Below are 23,583 nucleotides of genomic sequence, written 5' to 3' on the forward strand. Positions count from 1 at the left end.
CCTGGGCACACTTTACGCTCTAGGCAATTGGCCAAAACAGAGAATAGCCGCGGATGCGCACTTGCGCGCCCGAAGACACATAGACAGGGCGAACTACTGTTGAGCGCTTATTGTTTCATGATTAATAACCACCACCCCACCCCACCTTTTTTGACAAATCGCACCCTGACTACATGCTTTGCTGTACAATTAAATTAGGCTAAGACATTATAATGCTGACTCGTTTTCAGAATAGTGGAAGTCATAATTTTTCTCCCCCCGTTTCTGCGCCCCTGGATGGACGCAGCGCCCTTAGCATTTGCCTATATTGCCTATGCCATGGGCCGGCTCTGGATATCAAAGTATATTACTGGCAGAAAAACATCATTTTGGTCCAAACCTTTTTGTTGGTTGTTTTCTAGAATTCAGTCACAGCGACTTCTGATTGTTTCCCCACACAAACATCTATAAAAATATCAATGGCCTATTCAATTCCTTTCAAAATAGCTTTATTGAGAGGACTGTGGTTCATACAAAATATTCAAAGCAATGTTAATAACAAACATATCAATAATGATAAAACCAATAACGATAACGGTAAAAATTGCAATAAGAAAATCCAACCTCAATTATCATGCTGGATACAAGCACATTTATGCTGAAATCATTTTCACAAGAAGTGGGGTGTTCAGGGAAATCCAGTTATTTGGTGAAAATATTTGTTTTCAACATTACACTCCTGATTTTGTGTAAATATCCAGATACGGTGCGATATTAACTATTAAAATATCAACCAAGTGATTCAACTAAAGCTAACATTCGCTAAACATTATTAGCTCACTTACGCTTTGCAGTTTCCCAGTAACATGATGAACTTTTTTTTTTTAGTCTTATTATCTTCAACAGGAAGGAAAAAGAGAGGCTGGTTGAAAGAGTGACTCTTTTTAACTGCTAAAAAAGAAGTAAGAATAGGAACTAACTTGTTTCACCAACATTCCACAATGTTCCAGTAAATATACAGAAAATAGTTTGAGTCAGTGGGCAGCACGGTGGTGTAGTGGTTAGCGCTGTCGCCTCACAGCAAGAAGGTCCCGATTCGAGCCCCATGGCCGGCGAGGGCCTTTCTGTGTGGAGTTTGCATGTTCTCCCCGTGTCCGCGTGGGTTTCCTCCGGGTGCTCCGGTTTCCCCCACAGTCCAAAGACATGCAGGTTAGGTTAACTGGTGACTCTAAATTGAGCGTAGGTGTGAATGTGAGTGTGAATGGTTGTCTGTGTCTATGTGTCAGCCCTGTGATGACCTGGCGACTTGTCCAGGGTGTACCCCGCCTTTCGCCTGTAGTCAGCTGGGATAGGCTCCAGCTTGCCTGCGACCCTGTAGAACAGGATAAAGCGGCTAGAGATGATGAGATGAGATAGTATGAGTCATTCTTTAATCAATAACAATAACTGTTTATAATCGCTGATAAATGACAGTTTTCAACTGCTCTTCGTTCCTCTCCTCTCTGCAACACACCAAAGAAAATCACACATCCATCAGCTCTTTATAAAGGTCATGTTTAAAATCCTGAAGTAATAAATGATGTATAAAGTTAATAATTTTTGTTAATAAGTCATGTGACATCACCTCTGTTATTTGCCAGAGTTTCATATTCAGAGTTCTGTACAGCAGAGAGCTGGAGAGAAGCATAAGTATCTCCTCTCTGTAGAATCTTCACATAACAAACATCACCATCAATAATAATAATAATAATAATAATAATAATAATAATAATAATAATAATAATGTTTTGGACTCACCTTTACTTTCCTGGACAATCTAGAAAAATTTATTTAATAAAAACATTTTGTTTACTCTGTTCCAAACTGAATTCTGTATTAAAGTGATAAAATATTTTATTCTTCAATGATAAGAAATGAATTTATTGCTGTTTACTGACTATTCTGAAGTGACTTTTATCTTTATTTTATTTCAGTTTTTATTAAAATAAAGTATTTTACTAATTATTAATGTGTTTCTTACTGCTTTAACTTGTAGATGAGAAATCCAATAACACCAACACACAGAAGGAGAAGCACAGAGACAGCAGGAACCAGATAAGATCCTGCAGTGGGTCTACATTCTGGGAAATCAAACAAAAGTGAGTTTAAACTGTGAAAAAAGAGAAAGATTTAATATTGTTTTGCTGCCTACCTGAAATGATGGGATTAAACAGGTTGGTGTCAATGCCCAGGTTGTTGGAGCCAACACACTGCAGAGTGGGTGTGTCTATATATGATTGACGGATGGTAATAAAGCTTCTTAAACCCATGGCACCCACAGACTCCTCTCGAATGGGCGTGGCCTCAGATGGCGAGACAGTTTGACCGGAGAGACGCCACTCCAGTTTAGGAGACGGATTTCCATGAACTTCACAGAAACACATGATCAGATCCTGAGTGCTGTTACAGCCGGAGAAGGGAGAGATCTGAGGAGCATCTGAGAGAGAGAGAGACTTTGACTTTTATGACATCGTTAAAGGATCAGTTTCATATATTTACATGGTTTAATGTCTTATTCAGTCCTCATTCTTATTCCGATTTCACTCCATGAATCCATATGAAAGTCCACAGTCCAGTTTAAAGAGTCTTCTGTGCTGCTGATGTGCATTTCTGAGTCTGAATCTTCTGCAGGCTGAGAGCACTTTTAAGTTTTCATTTCTTGTAGTGTGTTGGATTTCACAAATTTTCCCTTAATCTGGAATTAGCTGGAGAGTGAGACATTCCTTTTTCCTGGAAGTAGCTGGAGAGTGAGACATTCCTTTTTCCCAGAAGCAGCTGGAGTGAGACATTCCTTTTTCCCAGAAGTAGCTGGAGAGTGAGACATTCCTTTTTCAAGTCAAGTCAAGTCAACTTTATTGTCAAATATGCTATGCACAGATGAAATTTCAGTCCTCTCTGACCCACAGTGCAAACAGGCAATGCAATAAATAAAAATAGAATAATTGAAAAAAAAACAACAACAATATAAACAGTATAAACACTCTAGATAGGAACTAGACATAGACTAAACACTCAAACAATATAAACAGTATAAACACTAGATAAAACAAGACACAGACTAAACACTCACACACACACACACACACACACACACACACACACACACACACACACATAAATTGGTTCAAATAACCAAACAGTCAAGGGCACTTGAGGTATAGCAGGTAAACATGAAACATGAAATAAGCAGTATAAACAAACTAGCAGCTGTTAAGATGAGGTAGTGCCGAATAGCGCAAATGAGCGAGGTAAAGTGAGATGTGCGGACCCTGAGTTCAGTGTGTTAATGAACGATGAGATGTATGTATGTGTGTGTGTGTTGTTGGGGGGGAACTGTGAGGATGACATGTCAGATGCTGAAGGGGGGGCAGGGGTGTGTGCGAGCAGAATCTGTGGCAAGGGGCAGAGGGGGGAGGAGGGGCAGAACAGGGAGGGAGTTGAGCCTCCTGACCGCCTGGTGAAAGAAACTGTTCTTGAGCCTGCTGGTTTTTGGCCCGGAAACTCCGCAGTCTCCTCCCCGACGGCAGCAGGCTGAAGAGGCTGTGAGATGGGTGGGTGGGGTCACCTGCAATCCTGATGGCTTTGCGGGTGGGGCGGGAGTTATAGATATCCATTAGAGAAGGGTGAGAGACACCAATGCTCCTTTCAGCTGCTCTCACGATGCGCTGCAGAGACTTGCAGCAGGACACGGTGCAGGCGCCCAGTGCTTAATTTGTGAAGTGGGAGGTCCCGGAACGGCAAATATTTTCAAATACATTTTCGTGAGAGCCATATATAAAAAGTGACGCTGAATACAACTAAAATGCATGTTTATGTATGACCAACAATTTGAGTGTAATATATTATTTTTCATAATGAAGAGGCTCTTGACATGCCGTCTTCCTCCTGTCCCCCGCTGAATATTTTGACGCAAATGTAGCTTGGCGTGTTTCGAAGTGCCGCTTTATTTCATTGTTTCATCGATGCAATCTTGTTATTGTCTAGGCCTATTAGACACAAAGCAGAACCCTCTCACCCCACAAAGGCGAATTCCTCTGTCCATTCCTGTTGAAATGTATGGTAGCCGACCAGTCACCTTTTTTCCCTTTTCGCCATGTTCTTTGTCAAAAGGCTTTGCTTTGCGGACAGCTAACTGACTTTTTCATTAAATGGAGGTGTACTTCTTGATCTCAATGTGAGCTGATTAATCTGTGAGCCAGATGCAGTCACCAAAAGAGCCACATCTGGCTCCCGAGCCATTGCAGACCCCTGCGTTAAGGCAACAACTGGATCAACAATTAACAAATCAAACACAGGTTTCAATATATTGATGGCCATAATAAAACACAGCAGAGTAAAGACTTAATCTTGCTTGTGTATCTGACTGAGATTATAAAGAAAGTAAATAAATAAAACGGTCCTGGCACTTGCACCCACAACGCAGCCCCATAGCCCATAGAACGCATTTGAACAATAGACCTACCACGTGTCGACCGACCCAGCAGTGGCCCCGCTTAGCAAAAAATAAAAAATAATATCAGACATTATGATCTTAGAAAACGCTTTAGTGACGAACAGTTACAGACAGTAATATGTCGTGATATTCTCATCTCATTATCTCTAGCCGCTTTATCCTTCTACAGGGTCGCAGGCAAGCTGGAGCCTATCCCAGCTGACTATGGGCGAAAGGCGGGGTACACCCTGGACAAGTCGCCAGGTCATCACAGGGCTGACACATAGACACAGACAACCATTCACACTCACATTCACACCTACGGTCAATTTAGAGTCACCAGTTAACCTAACCTGCATGTCTTTGGACTGTGGGGGAAACCGGAGCACCCGGAGGAAACCCACGCGGACACGGGGAGAACATGCAAACTCCGCACAGAAAGGCCCTCGCCGGCCCTGGGGCTCGAACCCAGGACCTTCTTGCTGTGAGGCGACAGCGCTAACCACTACACCACCGTGCCGCCCTGTCGTGATATTATGTTATAAAATATTATTTTTATTAGGCTATATATTAAATTATATATTAAATTTATCTTCTAAAATAACAGACTGTACTCATATCGCAACCGGTTTATTTCACCATTGGAGATCAGATCACACAAGACATGAGTTAAATGACTCATTTTAAGGATTTAAGTAGGGTATTTAAAAGCATAGCCTAGGATTTCAAGCGTATTTCAAGTTTAAAAGCAGTGCCAGCAAACATAAGTGCAATCAATTCAAGTAATAGTTAAGAAATAAAGGGTTTATAAAACAAGTTGGAGAATTCATTTTAAGGATTCAAGTTTTACGATATTCCAAGGATTCAAGTAGCAGCCATCAGTGCAATCGATTCAAGTAATGGGTCAGTAATAACGGGTTTTTAAAAAGTGACGTGAACCATTTTTTCTTTTTCTAGTAACACGGTTAATTCTTTTCTTAAGTAATAACGAGTTGACATGTAACGTTTTTTTTTTTTTTTCAGGGCAGCGATCCGCCTACCTTTCTTGTTTTTTTGCCATTTTTCCCACAGCGCAAGCTAACGGCTACAAAAAACCCGGTGTTCTATTGAGCGGAAGTATACACCCCATGCCCCCCCCTTCCCCTTTCGCATAGATTTTGTGGATGTCATAGGAGAGAAATCAACAACAGATATCAAAATCAAAACCGAACACTAAACAAATTTTTATTTACTTATTTATTTAATTTATTGTTTGAATTTTTTCCCTTTGTGATGGTCATGGAGGTGATCTGATCCATTTAAATAGCTGCCGGAACACTGAATGAAATGAAAATAGCTGCCAGATCCGACGACAGAGGTTCCGGATCTTGTTCCGTCATGTTCCGGCTCAAATTAAGCCCTGTAGGCACCGTACCACACAGTGATGCAGCTGGTCAGGATGTTCTCGATGGTGCCTCTGTAGAAAGTGTGCATGATGGGGGCCGGGGCTCTTGCTCTCTTCAGTTTGAGGAGGAAGTATAGATGCTGTTGGGCTTTTCTGGCCAGTGATGCCTGGAAGTAGCTGGAGACTGAGACATTCCTTTTTCCCAGAAGTAGCTGGAGAGTGAGACATTCCTTTTTCCCAGAAGTAGCTGGAGAGTGAGACATTCCTTTTTCCCAGAAGTAGCTGGAGAGTGAGACATTCCTTTTTCCTGGAAGTAGCTGGAGAGTGAGACATTCCTTTTTCCTGGAAGTAGCTGGAGAGTGAGACATTCCTTTTTCCCGGAAGTAGCTGGAGAGTGAGACATTCCTTTTTCCCAGAAGTAGCTGGAGAGAGAGCTGTTCCTTTTCCTCTTTTTTTTAACTCAAAGGTTATTGTTTAGATTCAGATAATACAGCTGGCTAATACTGGAGTCAGATAATAAATTAATAAAATATCAGATTCAGATCATTCATTAAATATTATTGTCTGATATGAAGTAATAAAGTTAATACATGAGTTTAAAGCTAGACGGCCTTTTGATTTCATAAAATCTGTGAAATTTAGTTCCATCTGAAATGTGGTGATTGTGATATCTGTTTATTTCTGTAATATCTCACAAAATATCAGGCCATTCTGTGGCTGGGAAGTTATTTAATTTGAGGGGATTAAAGCAAATAATGTGCATGAAATCGCTCGCTTGGCGCAGTCAAGCAGACAGAGGAAGTCCGTGTGCACATGCGCAGGTTTACCTTCTTCTTCTTCTTTTGGGTTTTACGGCAGCTGGCATCCACAGTGTTGCATTACTGCCATCTACAGGTTTCCCTTTGAGCGTGCACTGACAGTTCCATCATTCTGTCGCTAAATGAACAGCTGATCACACTGAGGTGCTCGCTGAGCGCCGATATTTATTAGTTTGGTCCTGTGTTTCCTTTCCTCCGTATATAACATAACGTCTTTTCTTCTCACTTTCCGTTACTGTAGTTGCTCTTTCATGTTTCATTCGCACACTCACGTCCTCCATTTTTCTCTCCTGTTTCAAATTTGTATCCCACAATGCCTTGCGTGAACGGGGAAAGTCCACCACGTGTTGCATGACATAGTATCTTGAATTGGGTCATGGTGAAGCAGGAAAAAAATAGCGGAGAATTTCAGGCCACATGGCTCTAAACTCATTAATTGTTCTATTTTTTTAAAAACGTAATAAAACTGGAAATTTGTGATTCGAATTCAGTAGCTTTTGGTCCACTGAACAAAAATAATTCAATGTCAGGGAAAATCCTTTTTATGACCTACACTTTAAAAATCTGAAAGGCAGTTGACCTTTAACCTTTGACTCCTCCTATTTCCAGTTTTGTTTCAGAAGTGCAGTGGATTAAATATTTTACATTTAGTCCTTTAATATTGATAATATATTACTGCAGGAATGTTTCTACTTATAGTTATCACATTAATCACCGGGTTAATTTAATGATGGGGCTTCCATCCCCTTTTTTTATTTTATTTTGCGCTCCAACAGTTTCTCTTCCAACAACTTAATGAAGCCATGAGATAATAAACTGAAATTATCATGTGAGTGTGGGATGGAGGAGATTTTATCACACTTGAAGTTCACTATTTTATCATTACAATACTGAGTTCGATGTATATTTCTAACACAAGTCAAACATTAATTCATAAATGTTGTTTATTATTTAAGTGATGGACTGTCTGTAGGAACATGGCCTAATGGTGAACTGCTGGTGAACACGACAGGATGATTTGAGTTTAACAGAATTTACTGAGTCCATGTTAATATGAGCCATGTGGTGTAGCATTAGAAAAGTTCCAACACTGAACTCACACTGAACATCCAGGAACACAGATGAGTTGTGATCTCTATGCTGGTTTTGAGCTCGACAGTAGTATAAACCCCTGTATGTAGAATCAGTGGTGTTGAAGGTGAGATGGTTCCGGGCCCGGTGCGATGGGCGGGCCTTTGGGGGCCGGGCCCGCCCATTTAGGCATGTGGGCCCGCCCTAGTGTGGGCCCGCCCGCCCTGTCATAGGCTAGGGCCAACAGCTTAATACAATATTTAAAATAAATAAATTGCAGGCTACTACAATTAAATGCTTTTCTTTTTTTTTTTTAAAGGGCATAATATTAAAGAAAAAGTCCTTAATTTAAAATGTGTTAAAACTATTTGTAATCATCTGATTGGTTATTTCATAATGATCCGGGTTAAACGGAAATGGAAACATGCTCTGACTTTTGGCGCAAGCACTGCTGTCTGCGAGAACTCCTTTTCCACTCTGAAGAACGTTTTCACCGACCACAGACAAAGCATGCTGCACACATGCAAGGCCAATTTGATCAAATTGGCATTTGAGAAGGACTTAACAAAAAAGTTCAGGGAGGAGTGGAGTGACGCTGTCTTGTGAAGATTCCACGCAGTTGCACATCGTCGCCTACCGCTTTACTGAGGGTGAGCTTGAATTTTTAATCACTACATAATAGTTATACTTGAGTTGTTGATTATAGTAAGCCTACTGTATGGGCTACAAAATAGTTATACATGACACACTGTTTTCTTAACGTTTTGGCCTGCGCCCATCTCGTCAGCCCTGCGCTGTCATGCACTTGGCGTTTGATTTGCAAACTAAGCACTGGAGGTAAGAAACTGGTTTTGACGTTTCAGTTAACCTACAAAACACATCTGTATTAAAGATTAATGTTGTCATGCTTCACAAAACTAGATTTGAGACATAAAACTTTTAATGCGCATGGTTTCACTTAGAAGGGATTCAGTGACTGCAGTTAGGCTTTGTGCAGGGAGGATGAGTGTGGCACGGGGGTATGAGTGTGATGTAATCTTCTGTTGCGCACTCTTAATTGTAAATATCAATCTTAATTTGCTGTCAACATTGATCACAATCATCCGTTTGCACATTCAGTGTTGGGTATTCGGAACGAGTTTACAACATGACTTGTGCGCAAACGGAATACTGCCAATATTCCGTATGAAATGGAATATTCCCTGCAAATGCACTCAGTGACGGACAATATATAGCAGCGGAACAGGGTGTCTGAAGAGCTCAAAATACACCATTTTAGAGTGTTTTTTTCAAAAATTTCTTACGGGGGAGCATGCCCCCGGACCCCCCTAGTAAAATTGGGTTCGCCGATGCGTGCCCACCCCCAGCCAGTGCAATGCCCAGCTACTAGGCTGCTTCTGCCGCTGGGTCTGGATGGTTCCCGGGTCCTATCTGCTCTCTGTTCTCTCTGTACCAGGTGTAGTTCAGCACTGCTGGGTTTCCATCACTGCTGCAATGCAGACACACCGAACTGCCCAAAAGTATTGAAGCAGATGGAGACGCTGATACTGATGTGTTTCTAGGACCATCTAAAGGAGGAAGAACAGGATTTAAGAGACTCCATAAATGGGCGGCACGGTGGTGTAGTGGTTAGTACGGTCGCCTCACAGCAAGAAGGTTCTGGGTTCGAGCCCCGTGGCCGGCGAGGGCCTTTCTGTGTGGAGTTTGCATGTTCTCCCTGTGTCTGTGTGGGTTTCCTCCGGGTGCTCCGGTTTCCCCCACAGTCCAAAGACATGCAGGTTAGGTTAATATGGGACGGCCTTGGGCTGAGGTGCTCTTGAGCGAGGCACCTAACTCTCAACTGTTCCCCAGGCGCTGTTAGCATGGCTGCCCACTGCTCTGGGTCTGTGTGTGTGCTCATTGCTCATGTGTGTGTTCACTGCTTCAGATGGGTTAAATGCAGAGAGGAAATTTCACAAGTGTGTGATGAATAAAGTTGTGAAAAAAAATGATTAAAAGTGCAGGAATGTGAAGTGATTAATCAGCACTTACACAGAACATGTAGAGTAAGAGAGCTGTGTGCTGATTTATTGTTGTTCTGGAGCTGGTAGGTGGCAGTGCAGGTGAAATTGAGTCCATGATGCAGGTGAGTAGCGCTGAAGGTCAGCTGAGAGGAGCTGAAGCTGGTGTTGTGGTTCTGCTCCTGTCTTCTCTCCTCAGGCAGGAAGTTCCAGCTAAAAGTGGGGAGGTTAAAGGGGCATGGAGCTGGAGCAGAGCAAATGAGACTCACTGAAGTTCCCTCCACCACCTCATTTTGGTCCTCCACCTCCCCCTGATCCTTCTTATACAGTGTTATTGAGGGATTGATTGGAGAGTCTGAGATAAACACACAGTATCACATTAGAGATGAGTTTTAAATGTGTTCCAGTGCATCATTAGTGTAATTACAGTTACACTGTACACACACACACACACACACACACACACACACACACACACTGCTGCAGCTCTCACCTCCCACTCTTAGAGATACTGATGGAGAATAGAAAGTGTATTTCAGTCGTCCTGAAGCTTCTATTCTAAAGTGATATTCTCCTCTGTCCCTCTGTGTGATGTTGTAGAAGATGGTGGTGCAGTTCTTCATGAGGAGGTCTCCTATTAGTTTCCCTTCAATCTTGTTCCCTTTAGTTACTTTTGAGTTCAAGACTTTGTTATTGTTAAGATCAATGCCATATTTTAACCAGATTCCTGTAGGATCTCCCTGGAGGTCTGCATCATAGTCTCCATTAATCTCAAAACTGCAGGGGATGAGAACACAGAGTCCTCTCACAGCTTCTACACTCTCTGGTAGAGTGATGGAGAAATCTTGACACAAAACAGCTGCAAACACACACACACACACACACACACACACACACACACACACACACACACACACACACACACACACACACACACACACCATTAATCTACAGTGTGTAGAAATATTTCCTCCAAACTGCAGTTGTGTTACAGAATCACACCAAACTGATTGAGTTCCTGCCTGAGTTTAACACACTTACATTATCAGGTCACACATTAAATATCAATTCTACACAAACCTTCAAACAGAAAACAAAAGAGGATGAGTTTCTCTGCTGATGTCATCTCTCTGTTCAGGAAAGATCACCTGGAGAACACACACACACACACACACACACACACACACACACACACACACACACACACACACGGATCAGTGTGTGAATTTGAAATCAGAGTAATGTGGATCAGTTGATGAAGTACAGATTGAGTCTGAAATGAATCATGTTTCGTCTCAATGTTCCCAAACGTTCCTGATGTAATTTATCATCAGATCTGAGTTTTGTTCAGGGCTCAGTTTCATTATTTATTCTTTTATTGACTCTCTTTTCAGTTTGCTGCTGTTTTTCTCCACTGAGCTTCAGACATGTGAAAATAGTTTTTCCTCTCAGCTCATTTATTCAGGGTGACTTTAATATTCATGAGACGCAGAGAGATGAAGATTAGAGAAGTGAAAGTCAGAGGAACCCACAGAGAAACAGGACATCTGAGAACCTCTCTGTATTTAGAGATGATGTTTATTCCTCTCAGCTCTTCAGGGTTTTAGAGATGGTCTGAACACACTTCATGTTTGTGCATTGTGAAAGCAAAGTGTCTCAGAGTCTTCACATCGTGCTTCATGGAGAAAGAGTTTGTGGGTTTCTGTAGATACAACAAAGCTCCAGTTTTCTGTCACTTCACAGAAATGAAATGAACTTCCTGTGGGGTCATGTGATCTCACAACAAAGTCAGCAGTGTTCAGTTGCATCATGGCAGAAAATGCAACGTGTCAGTGACAGGAACGATACGGACTGTACATTACTGTTCTACAGTGTTGGACACTCCAGAGCAACGTAGCTAAAGCAAGCACAAAAACCTGATAGATGTCATTTGATGATGTCACAGACGAATTTGCATATTCATTTAATCATCATGATCATTTGAATATCAAAATATAATTGAGGGTGTATGAAGAAGTAAAATTTTCTGAAGACACTTCAAAGAGAAAAGAGTTTTGTGTGTCCCCAGTCTGTGAGTTCCCCAGTCTGTGAGTTCTCCAGTCTGTGAGTTCCCCAGTCTGTGCGTTCCCCAGTCTGTGAGTTCCCCAGTCTGTGAGTTCTGCAGTCTGTGAGTTCCCCAGTCTGTGAGTTCCCCAGTCTGTGAGTTCTCCAGTCTGTGAGTTCCCCAGTCTGTGCGTTCCCCAGTCTGTGAGTTCCCCAGTCTGTGAGTTCTCCAGTCTGTGAGTTCCCCAGTCTGTGCGTTCCCCAGTCTGTGAGTTCCCCAGTCTGTGAGTTCTGCAGTCTGTGAGTTCCGCAGTCTGTGAGTTCTCCAGTTTGTGAGTTCTCCAGTCTGTGAGTTCCCCAGTCTGTGAGTTCTCCAGTCTGTGAGTTCTGCAGTCTGTGTGTCCCCAGTCTGTGAGTTCCCCAGTCTGTGAGTTCTGCAGTCTGTGAGTTCCCCAGTCTGTGAGTTCTGCAGTCTGTGAGTTCCCCAGTCTGTGAGTTCTCCAGTCTGTGAGTTCCCCAGTCTGTGCGTTCCCCAGTCTGTGAGTTCCCCAGTCTGTGAGTTCTGCAGTCTGTGAGTTCCCCAGTCTGTGAGTTCCGCAGTCTGTGAGTTCTCCAGTTTGTGAGTTCTCCAGTCTGTGAGTTCCCCAGTCTGTGAGTTCTCCAGTCTGTGAGTTCTGCAGTCTGTGTGTCCCCAGTCTGTGAGTTCCCCAGTCTGTGAGTTCTGCAGTCTGTGAGTTCCCCAGTCTGTGAGTTCCCCAGTCTGTGAGTTCTCCAGTCTGTGAGTTCCCCAGTCTGTGTGTTCCCCAGTCTGTGAGTTCCGCAGTCTGTGAGTTCTGCAGTCTGTGAGTTCCCCAGTCTGTGCGTTCCGCAGTCTGTGAGTTCCCCAGTCTGTGAGTTCCCCAGTCTGTGAGTTCTGCAGTCTGTGAGTTCTCCAGCTCTCAGCTGAGCAGCTTCACTCAACATGCATGGATTTATTGCGGTTGGGGATTTCTTTGAATCCTTTTCTTCACATATTCCAGCTTGTTAGGAAGTTTGGGTCAGAGCGCAGGGTCAGCCATGATACAGCGCCCCCTGGAGCAGAGAGGGTTAAGGGGTGCGCTCAAGGGCCCAACAGTGGCCCCTGAGCCACTGCACACAGTAAAAGCCATTTGCAGACATACAAATCATATAGATATTTAGTCAGTGCCTAAAAGTGGAGCTCCTGATGAGTTTATGAGCAAAATATTTACAAGGGCACAAACTCAACCTGAATAGAACAATAGGAGCTACAACACACACAGCACCATTCGGACTAATCCCCATGCACCTGTTCCTGATCAGGGCTCACTCACAGCACAGACATTTATATAAGGATTCTCAGTAACACACAGACTTTGTGAAAGCCTTGTACTGTGTGTCACTTTTCTGGTTTTGATCCTGTTTGTGTTTTTGGACTGGGAGTATTGTATCCCTCTGATATCCTGTCTGTGTCTCACTCCACCACTGCCTGCTTTTCCACTCGGCCTTTGTCTCCGTTTTGGATCTGTTTGCGAGCATGTTTTCAGTAAAACTCTTCCTGCGATTACATCTGTCTCTCGCCTTTATATGACACAAACTGTCACCTGTCCAACAAGCGAGTGGACGAATAAAACTGTTTTAACTCGTTTTATATGAAACCGTCATTAATATTTTCTGTAAATATGTGAGTAAATCATCCCAAGTTATTTTTTAAAAATCAAATTAAAAGTAAGTCCTGGATAAAAACCCATCTATCTGATGGAAATAAAGATACAGATTTTGTTTTCTGATGGTCAAGTGTTTATGAGATACGTTGCCTTGAACTTCCGTTCGGGTTCCCTGTGGTGCAACACGTTTGTATGGACGGAGGTCGTATGGTCAAAGCCCATCAAAAATCAGGTCGATGCTTTTCCATATTCTCTGAAGTACGGAGCTCCGCTTCACGCACAAAACTCAAACTGAACTGAATTGAAATGGAACATTTAAATCCCCTCATCACTATCAGCTCAGTAAATAGTGTATTTGAGTCGACTGTCCTCAAACAGAAATGTCATTGCGTTTTTCAGCATGTTAACCACACGCACACACACACACACACACACACACACACACACTTCTGCTCACACTCACCATGCCTGAGCCTCACACACAGGAAGTGTATATGATTGCAGTCCACTCTGAAGTGTGTCTGAGCTGTGTGTGAGTTACACAATCTCCATGTGCTGGATGTTAATAGTGTTATAAACTACATGGTAAAAATCACTCAAAACTCCAGTGACATTAAAGCTCCGTCCATGATTAGAAACTCTTTGGATCATTTCTCTTGTTTCCAACAGATGAATAAAAGCTACAAAAGCTGACGGATTATAAACACACTGTATTCAGGGAGTAACACAACGCCACAGTCTTTTCTTCACAGCTGCCTGCAAAATCCTCTCATTTTCTACAGCATCAACATTGACCTGGACGCTTTTACATCTTAAAGTTGGTCCTGTAAAAATCTCTCTGATGACATTGTTAGTTGTCGCGCTGCTATATCGAGCTGCATGGCACAAGGCCCCTGTTCCTGCCTCAAAGATGAGCTACAGAACTTTAGTTCAATGTGGAGCACATGTCACTTCACCACAGAAGTCAGGGTGTTCATATTAAAATGTTGGACTTCCTGTCTGTTACACTCCAACAGCACAATGTTCATTGCAGCTTCTTCTGTTCCATTCAGATAAATCTGCATGGCCTGGTTGTGCAGTGTCATTAGCACACACTCATCTGTTCGCAAATATGTTGAGCAACGAAGTCTCCGTCCAAACTCAGACACAGCAACAGAAATGAAATATGCTTGCAAAATAAAAATATAAATAAATAAAAAGCTAAAAAAAAACCAGCGACTGTATTGCAAGTGAAGCATTTGATGAAGAATGTAAAAACATGTTCATATTTAATATCTACTGCAGAAAAAAGTCAATCTGAAGTTAAAAAGTTTGGATGCTGTTGCTGCAGCTGATAAATTGATGTTGATAAAATGACAGTTTTATTTTCCTTCAGTAAAATAATGCAATATTTTCCAGCTGAATCTCATCAACTCAACTGTTCCTGTTCCAGATAGAGTGGTTCTTACCCGAGTGTGTTCGCGTCTCCAGTTCTCGAGCTGAAGTGATGAACATCACATTTACAGTAACAGTTTCACTGCCTCTCACTCTCACCAGCCTGAGTGTCGCACACTAACAAACAGGAAGTTTGTGTTTGTGTCTTATTTAAAAAGTTCTGAGAAATCACACGATTAAACTCACACACCAGATTAAATTTGTCGAAGCGTGAACACAGTGCTAGTGCTGATGCATTTGTGTGTGTCGCTGGGGGACAGTTTTAATATTCAGTCACTAAACACCATGTTCATGTGAAATGGACAAATGTGACAGATCAAACACTTTCAGAGGTGAAAGGTGATTTTTGTAATGATTGGGCGAGGTGACCACACATTCACTTCCTCTTGATTAAGACCCTGTCCACACATAGCCGGGTATCTGCTAAATCGAAGATATTTTTCTACGTTTTGGCCTGTCATCCACATGAAAACACATCAAAAACGAATATTTAAAAAAACTCCGGGGAAAGTGAAGATTTTTGAAAACTTTGTGTATGCCTTTTTGTGTAGACAGAGATAACCGGAGTTTTGCGTTTTAGAACGTCACAATCTGCGCCAAAAAAATTACAACAAATCTGCCCTGACGTCAAACGTGCGACCTTTGTTTACTGCAGAAGCCAGATTAAGCATGGACAAAGAGTAATGGATCGGAGTAGTGCCTTGAAAGCGTTAATTATTGTGCAGGTGCTATTTACATGTTTAATTTTAGAAGCCCAACTACTGACAAGATTCCCAATCAACGTTTTCTTGCGTCTTTTGAAGTTTATACTCCAAAATTGTGTTTAGAAGCAATTCTGAATCCGAGTCTGTCCAGACGAACGAGCTTGGCGCCATGTTTTATGTTTTGGCGGAAGTGACGCCAACAGAGGGCTATTCTGATGTGATTAGGGGGTAGGATTTGGGGAAATAATGCCATCTACAGGTTTGGAATGCTTATGAATGTGATTGAAAACGCAGATGTTCGGTTATGTGTGGAAGGGATTTTTTTCGAAGACGAGGTGGTGTGGATAAAACATTTTTATAAACGGAGGGGGGGGGGGGGGGGGATGTTCGGTTTTAAAAATACCCGGCTACGTGTGTACATGGCCTAATTCTCACAAGACAGAAGTTCATCTACTGTGACGCCAGGCAGCTTCCTGATTATGTCGTAACTCTGGATAAACTTTCAGTTACATCATGTGCAGCAGTACATGGCAATGCAAGCCCAGGTCTTTCACTGCTTCTCATGCTGTAACTTCTTCTTCTTCTTCTCCCTTCTTCTTCTTCATCTTCTGACTGCTCTTCATTAGCCTTCTCCACATCAGATCTATTCCACATATTTGATTTGGTGTAGGTTTTACACTGGATACCCTTCCTGACGCAATCCTCCCCAATTTATCCAGGCTTGGGACTTGCACTAATTATACACTGGCTTGTGCAACCCCAATGGCTGGGTATTTTACTGGATCTGCACAGCTTTGAACTGTGGGAGGAAACTGGAGCACCCGGAGGAACCCACTGCAACCAAACCTTATTAACTCCAGTCCCTTATTTGAACCTCATTTTGATAACACCGCCCTGCACATAAAAAAAAATGTTTCTGCTATTTCATTTAAAACTAGCTCGATAGCCAAGTTTGAGGGAGCTGGTTTCAAAAATGCTTTCCAAAAATTTCCTGGACCTCAAGTTTTTAAGATAAAGGCATATTTAATATATCTGCTTGTAACGGTTCAGTACTGGTGGGTGGAGCACAGAGGACGGCAGGACAGAGATCAGATTCAAAATGAGCATTTATTGGTTCACTTTTCAGCATAACCATAACGCGACCAGACACACACATGACAGGTGTCTCATTCAGGGATCTCCTCTGCTCTCTGCTCTCCCTCCTTATATAGGGCGCGGTCACTGGGAAGACACAAACACAGGTTAATTGCTCTCAGGTGTAGCAATTCTGCCACTTACCTTCCCTGACTCCACCCTCCTGTCACAGACCGGTGCTTGACCACGCCCCCGCTGCCACATACCCCCACCGCCCAACTTAGGCTGGACGGCCGTCCGGCCTGCAGCCGACTCCCCCCCCCCCCCCCCCCCCCCTTGATGGGAGAGGAAGTCCGCCACGACCATCTGCGCCCCCGGCCTGTGGACCACCTTGAAATTAAAGGGTTGGAGCGCCAGATACCAACGGGTGATCCGCGCGTTGGCATCTTTCATGCGGTGGAGCCACTGGAGGGGCGCGTGGTCCGAACAGAGGGTGAAAGGGCGCCCCAGCAGGTAGTACCGGAGGGCGAGAACTGCCCACTTGATGGCCAAACACTCTTTCTTTATGGTGCTGTAGCGCCCCTCACGCACCGACAGCTTCCTGCTGATATACAGGACAGGGCGGTCCTCCCCCTCCACCTCCTGGGACAAAACTGCCCCCAGCCCTCTGTCCGACGCATCGGTCTGCAACATAAAAGGGAGAGAAAAGTCAGGGGAGTGTAGAAGTGGCCCCCCACACAGTGCAGCCTTTACCTCTGAGAAAGCCCGCTAGCACTGCTCCGTCCACTGGACCAGGTCTGGTGCCCCCTTTTTAGTGAGATCAGTCAGCGGGCTGGTGACGTCCGAATACTTAGGTATAAACCTACGATAATAGCCAGCCAGCCCCAGGAACTGTCTCACCCCCTTTTTGGTCTTGGGCCTCGGGCAGGCCGCAATTGCTGCAGTCTTATTAATTTGGGGACGCACCTGCCCGTTGCCCAAGTGGAAGCCCAGATACCGTACTTCCACCCGCCCAATCGCACACTTCTTTGGGTTGGCTGTGAGCCCCGCTCGCCTCAGCGACCTAAGGATGGCCCTCAGATGTTCGAGGTGCCGCTGCCAGTCATTACTATAGATGATGATATCATCTAAATATGCGACCGCGTACATGGCGTGAGGGTGGAGGACTCTGTCCATCAGCCGCTGAAACGTAGCGGGCGCCCCAAACAGCCCAAACGGAAGGGTGACGAATTGGTGTAAACCAAACGGTGTGGAAAAGGCCGTTTTTTCTCGGGATAGTGGAGTCAAGGGGATCTGCCAATATCCCTTCGTCAAATCCAGCGTCGAATAAAAGCGAGCAGTGCCGAGTCGATCGAGCAACTCATCAATACGAGGCATTGGGTATGCATCGAATTTAGACACCGCGTTGACTTTTCTATAGTCCACACAGAACCGGACCGACCCGTCGGCCTTGGGTACCAAGACCACCAGGCTGCTCCAGTCACTGTGGGACTCCTCGACGATGCCCATTTCGAGCATGGTCTGAAGTTCTTCCCAAACCACCTTTTTTTTGTGTTCGGGTAGCCTGTAAGGGCGGCTATGCACTACCACCCCCGGGGGCATCTCTATGTGGTGCTCTATGAGGTTAGTGCGACTGGGCAGGGGCGAGAACACATCCGAAAACTCGGTCTGCAACTGGGCAACCTCCGTGAGTTGGGTCGGGGAGAGGTGGTCTCCACAGGGGACCGGAGAGGTACGTGATGCCAATGTCCCTTTTTGAACCTCCGGCCCCAGCTCCGCCCTCTCCAGAACCACCGACACCAATGCCACGGGGACCTCCTCGTTCCAGAGTTTAAGTAGGTTGAGGTGGTAAATCTGTAGCGCCCCACCCCTGTCCGTTCGCCTCACCTCATAGTCGACATCCCCGACTCGCCGTGTGACCTCAAAGGGTCCTTGCCACTTGGCGATCAATTTGGAGCTCAACGTGGGCAACAGTACGAGAACCTTATCTCCCGGTGTGAACTCTCTAAGGCGCGTACCCTTGTTGTACAGGCGGGCTTGCCGTTCCTGGGCCTGCCGCAAATTCTCCTGAGTTAGGTGGGTGAGCGTGTGGAGTTTTGCGCGCAGGTCCATAACGTACTGAATTTTGTTCTTACTTTGTGAAGGTCCCTCCTCCCAATTTTCCCGCAGCACGTCCAGAATGCCGCGCGGCTTACGCCCATATAATAATTCGAACGGGGAGAACCCCGTGGAGGCTTGGGGGACCTCTTGCACCGAGAACAGCAAGGGTTCGAGCCACTTATCCCAATTACGTGCGTCCTCACTTACGAATTTCTTAATAATATTTTTGAGGGTGCGGTTGAACCGTTCCACTAAACCGTCCGTTTGTGGGTGATACACGCTGGTGCGGATCGGCTTAATCCCCAGTAACCCATACAGTTTGCGCAGTGTTTGTGACATAAACGTAGTGCCTTGATCAGTCAGAATCTCTTTCGGGATTCCAACTCGGGAGATGACGCGGAAGAGTGCCTCTGCAATACTGCGTGCTGAGATATTGCGCAGAGGCACTGCTTCCGGGTATCGCGTTGCATAGTCCATCAGAACTAATATAAAGCGGTACCCTCGTGCTGACCGATCTAATGGCCCGACGAGATCCATCCCAATTCTCTCAAACGGGGTCTCGATTAATGGTAGAGGGCGCAAAGGCGCTTTTGGAATGGCCGCTGGGTTTACTAACTGGCATTCGCGGCATGCCGTACACCACCTACGGACATCGCCGCGAATCCCCGGCCAATAGAATCGGGCCATTATTCGGGCTAGTGTTTTATCCTGCCCTAAGTGTCCAGCCATGGGATTAAAGTGAGCCGCCTGGAATACCAATTCCCGGCGGCTCTTCGGAATTAAAAGCTGTGTGACTCGCTCCTTAGTTTGAATGTCCTGCGTCACTCGGTATAATCTATCCTTCATAATCGCGAAGTAGGGGAAGGACGGGGTGGCGTTCGGCTGGAGCGTTTGACCATCGATTACTCTCACTTGGTCAAACGCAAGCCGCAGAGTCTCGTCTCGCGACTGCTCTAATGGGAAATCCGCGAGGAATTCCCCAAGAGAGAGAGGAGGAGCCGGCAGCTCCTCACTCTGACACGGAGATGACGTAGACGGCTCTGTGACAGCTGCTCCCACCAAAGCGACACCGGGACCTCCCCCTGTCAAATGGCAGGACCCACTCTCTACTAGGCGCGTCATTAAACCCCGAAATCCCGGCCAATCAGTCCCCAAAATCAAAGAGTGGGTAAGGCGAGGATTAACCGCCGCCTTCACTATAAATTTTTCCCCTCTGAAAATAATGTGGACCGACACCAAAGGGTAGCGGTGAACATCCCCGTGCACACACAACACCTTCACCCCTTGTGCTCCCCCCAATGCCTCGTTTTGAACCAGGCTTTGGCGAATTGAGGTCTGATTACAACCAGAATCCACCAATGCCTGATATGTAGCCCCTTGGATACTCACCGGTATGCGATACGCTCCAGCCCGATCGAGGGCGGCCTCTGGTGCGTCGGGGATCCAAACCACCGCGCCCACTTCCATTGCTGTGCACTGCTGTTGAAGGTGGCCCGGCTCCCCGCAGCGCCAGCAAACCGGCCCGGGCTTTCCCTCTGCACCAGTGATCTGGGGCTCACTCACCTGAGGTGGGGGAGAGACAGACACAGAAGGGAGAAACGGGAGGGCACCGCGGGGGCGGCGGGCCGGCTAGGGTGGTGCCGGCCCCCGCCTCCGCGGTGGGGGAATGGGGCGAGGGCGGGACACAGGAGGAGGGGGAGAGAGAGAGAGAGAAGAGGAGAGAAGAGATGATGCCATCTGCTGTCCTGCCACCGGGACAGCCGCCAGATGATCCTCCGCCAGCTCGACTGCCTGATCCAGCGACGCCGGGCGGTCGCACTGGACCCACTCCGCGGTTCCTGCTGGTAATTGGGCGATGAACTGTTCCAGTACCACCTGGTCGACGATTCCCTCGGTGTCGTGATCGTTGGCCCTCAGCCACCGCCAGCAGGCGTCCCGGAGCTGCTGGCCGAACGCGAACGGCTGGCCGACTTCCTCCAACCCCTGCACGCGGAAGTGCTGGCGCTGTTGTTCCGGGGTGCGCCCCACGCGCTGGAGGACGGCCCGGCGGAGGTCCGCATAGGCCAGCCGGCGGTCAGCGGGGAGCTGTAGCGCGGCCAGCTGTGCCTCTCCCGTTAGCAGGGGGAGAAGACCTGCCACGCGCTGCTCCGCCGGCCACCCCGAGGCTTCGGCGACCTGTTCAAATAACGTGAGGAACGCCTCGGGGTCATCCTGTGTGCCCATCTTGGTGACAGTGAGGGGAGACGGGCCCGCGGTAGGAGCGCTGGTGGACCCCGCCAACGTGAGGAGGTGCCGGAACGCCTGTCGATCTTCTTGTTGGGCCAACACCAGGGCCTCGAACCACTCTTCTTGCTCCTTTCGGAGGGTGAGTAGCACCTGGTGCTGGCTTTGCTGGGCCATGGCGAGGGCGTGGACCAGGGGCGTGTTTAGCCTATTTTTGGGGGTGCTCAAGCACCCCCAAAAACGGGGTCAGCACCCCCTAGCTCAGCACCCTCAAAAACACTGTTTTTGGACGTAATTTTCAGAAATAAGTGCCCTTTGCGCACTGCGCAATGAATGTGTGCGCGGGCGTGTGTGTGTTCTTGAATTCACCTGTTACGTGATAGTTCTATGAGCAGTAAAATCCCTCTCCTCCTTGCGTCCCCTCTGACTGGGTTGCCTGTCCGCGCGAGTGCTTGCTACGACATGGTGTTTTTTTTAACTGGATTCCACGCTGATGAGGAACTCGAAGTAGCACCTGAGTATTACTGGCATAGCGAGATGTGAAGGTACGGACTGGAATTACAATTGTTAAACACAACACAATAATATGCATAATGCAATATTGATGTTCCCTGATCTATGAACAGAATGATAAAAACGACATTTATCATCCATATCGAGATACTTTTGTGCAGAGCTGTACAAGTGCTACAGTGCTAGACCACTGTGTGTTAGTCAATTTTATTTAATGTAACATAGCGTTTACGTTTGCTTATCATTCTTATCATGCTTATCAACAAAAAATATAAACTAATGTAAACTAATGTAAAATCATAATAATACACACTATTATTACACAATACACAATAACGCATTAATTAACAATTACCACTGTTCAAAATGAATAGCTCCAACATTACAAATGCAATAGTAGGTCTTGTTAATTTAAAATATAATGTAAATATTTGTGTCAGTGGTTGTAAATGTGTAGATATCATAGTTTATTGGGTCAGCTTCTGTTAAAACATTGCATAAGTCTAGTCTTGTCTAGTCTAGTCTTTTTGTCTAGTTAAGTCTAGTCTAAATGCGGAATAAACGTGGAAACACTGTCGTTCAAGCCAGGTGCCTCTGTCAGCTCTGGGGGCTAAGCACCCCCAAAGATCAGATGCTAGAATCGCCCCTGGCGTGGACCAGTTCAGCAAACGGGGAGGACTCCATGGGGCTGTGAGGCTGCTGTGCTCCAAAACCCGGGTTTCGGCACCACTGTAATGGTTCAGTACTGGTGGGTGGAGCACAGAGGACGGCAGGACAGAGATCAGATTCAAAATGAGCATTTATTGGTTCACTTTTCAGCATAACCATAATGCGACCAGACACACACACGACAGGTGTCTCGTTCAGGGATCTCCTCTGCTCTCTGCTCTCCCTCCTTATATAGGGCGCGGTCACTGGGAAGACACAAACACAGGTTAATTGCTCTCAGGTGTAGCCATTCTGCCACTTACCTTCCATGACTCCGCCCTCCTGTCACAGACCGGTGCTTGACCACGCCCCCGCTGCCACATAGCTGTATTTCTAAATGTCAGATTTCTACAATATACAGAAAATTACAGATATTCCCTTATAAAATAATATTTATTCAAATATTCATACAGAATATGAAATATTGATTAAAATAAAGCAGAACATCGGTATAATAGCACAGTAAATAGTTAAATGGGATATTACCTACAAAAATATACGCAATATGAAACAGAAATCTGATACATGTACGGTACATATGAAGAGTTTGATTCCAAAATGCGATAAACGCCAAATTTGAAAAAGTGAAACCCCCACCAGCAAACCATCAGCAATTATCATATCTTACTCATATCATATTCAGTTTTGGCCAAAACATGATATGTGCCATTGGTTTACACACTGCATTACGGACTTTCATTCCAAACGCAGCAAGTGCCATCACCGATTTTTCTCAAAAGCAGACATATCCATTTGGACAATCAGAGGCCGCCATTGGTGTGAAGTCTTCTAACATGGCTGCGCCCATGAAGTAGAAAATCGCTTCAACACTTCTCGCATTTACTGGACAATTTCACGCTGAATTATGAATAATTTCTATAAAATAATCTAAAAAAATTAAATAATCCATAAAATAAATAAGCTGTCATGAAAGAACACAGTTAAATGCACTTTAAATAGAAAGGGATATGTAGCATTTTGGGGGAAAATGCAGTGGCATGGATATGTAGTGACTTGACAAAAAAAATAATTACTGGGTTCATTTAAAAGCTGTTAATTATTTCTGGATTTCATTTTTGAAACTGATTACCATTAAGGAGTTAGTCAATAAATTTTAAAACAGGATACAATGGTTTTCCTTTGATTACTTCCCGTAATCAGAAAAAGTCATTTTGCTCAAAACAATGGAATTGGATATATAGCATTTTGGAAACAAAGTCTTCATTTTTTTCATTAAATATTACGGCACCCTGATCTTCACATCAGTGACATTAAACAATTACGGGGTGAATTTCCTCTTCTTGTCCTTGCGTGAGTGGGTTGCACTGGAACAGTCTCTCTGCAGGTCTTGAGCTTCAGTAGATGATTATAATCAGGGTTCGGGTTAACCCTAACCC

At 45.0% G+C, this 23,583-nt stretch overlaps 2 protein-coding genes across 4 annotated transcripts in view; one reads left to right on the forward strand and one right to left on the reverse strand.

Annotated features, from left to right (window-relative positions):
• Positions 1–23,583, forward strand: part of LOC132869646 (deleted in malignant brain tumors 1 protein-like) — a 364,570-nt gene that overhangs the window by 111,189 nt on the left and 229,798 nt on the right. The gene's annotated exons all lie outside the window — the stretch shown is intronic.
• Positions 1,229–14,911, reverse strand: LOC132870178 (myeloid cell surface antigen CD33-like). 3 transcript variants are annotated; one of them, XM_060903762.1, is made up of 9 exons: positions 14,879–14,911; positions 10,804–10,871; positions 10,217–10,582; positions 9,755–10,078; positions 2,171–2,455; positions 2,000–2,099; positions 1,777–1,795; positions 1,604–1,688; positions 1,229–1,481 (listed from the first exon to the last, which is right to left on the reverse strand). In XM_060903762.1, exons 2-9 carry the CDS (start codon positions 10,847–10,849, stop codon positions 1,456–1,458), a joined length of 1,251 nt encoding a protein of 416 aa, XP_060759745.1. In that variant the 5' UTR covers positions 10,850–10,871; positions 14,879–14,911; the 3' UTR covers positions 1,229–1,455. The 3 variants fall into 3 exon arrangements, with proteins under 3 accessions (XP_060759745.1, XP_060759746.1, XP_060759747.1); XM_060903763.1 differs by lacking the exon at positions 14,879–14,911 and adding an exon at positions 13,894–13,914; XM_060903764.1 differs by lacking the exons at positions 1,229–1,481; positions 1,604–1,688; positions 1,777–1,795; positions 2,000–2,099; positions 2,171–2,455 and adding an exon at positions 5,637–6,256.

Source organism: Neoarius graeffei, chromosome 21 (genome assembly GCF_027579695.1).
Source record: "Neoarius graeffei isolate fNeoGra1 chromosome 21, fNeoGra1.pri, whole genome shotgun sequence".
NCBI lineage: Eukaryota > Metazoa > Chordata > Actinopteri > Siluriformes > Ariidae > Neoarius > Neoarius graeffei.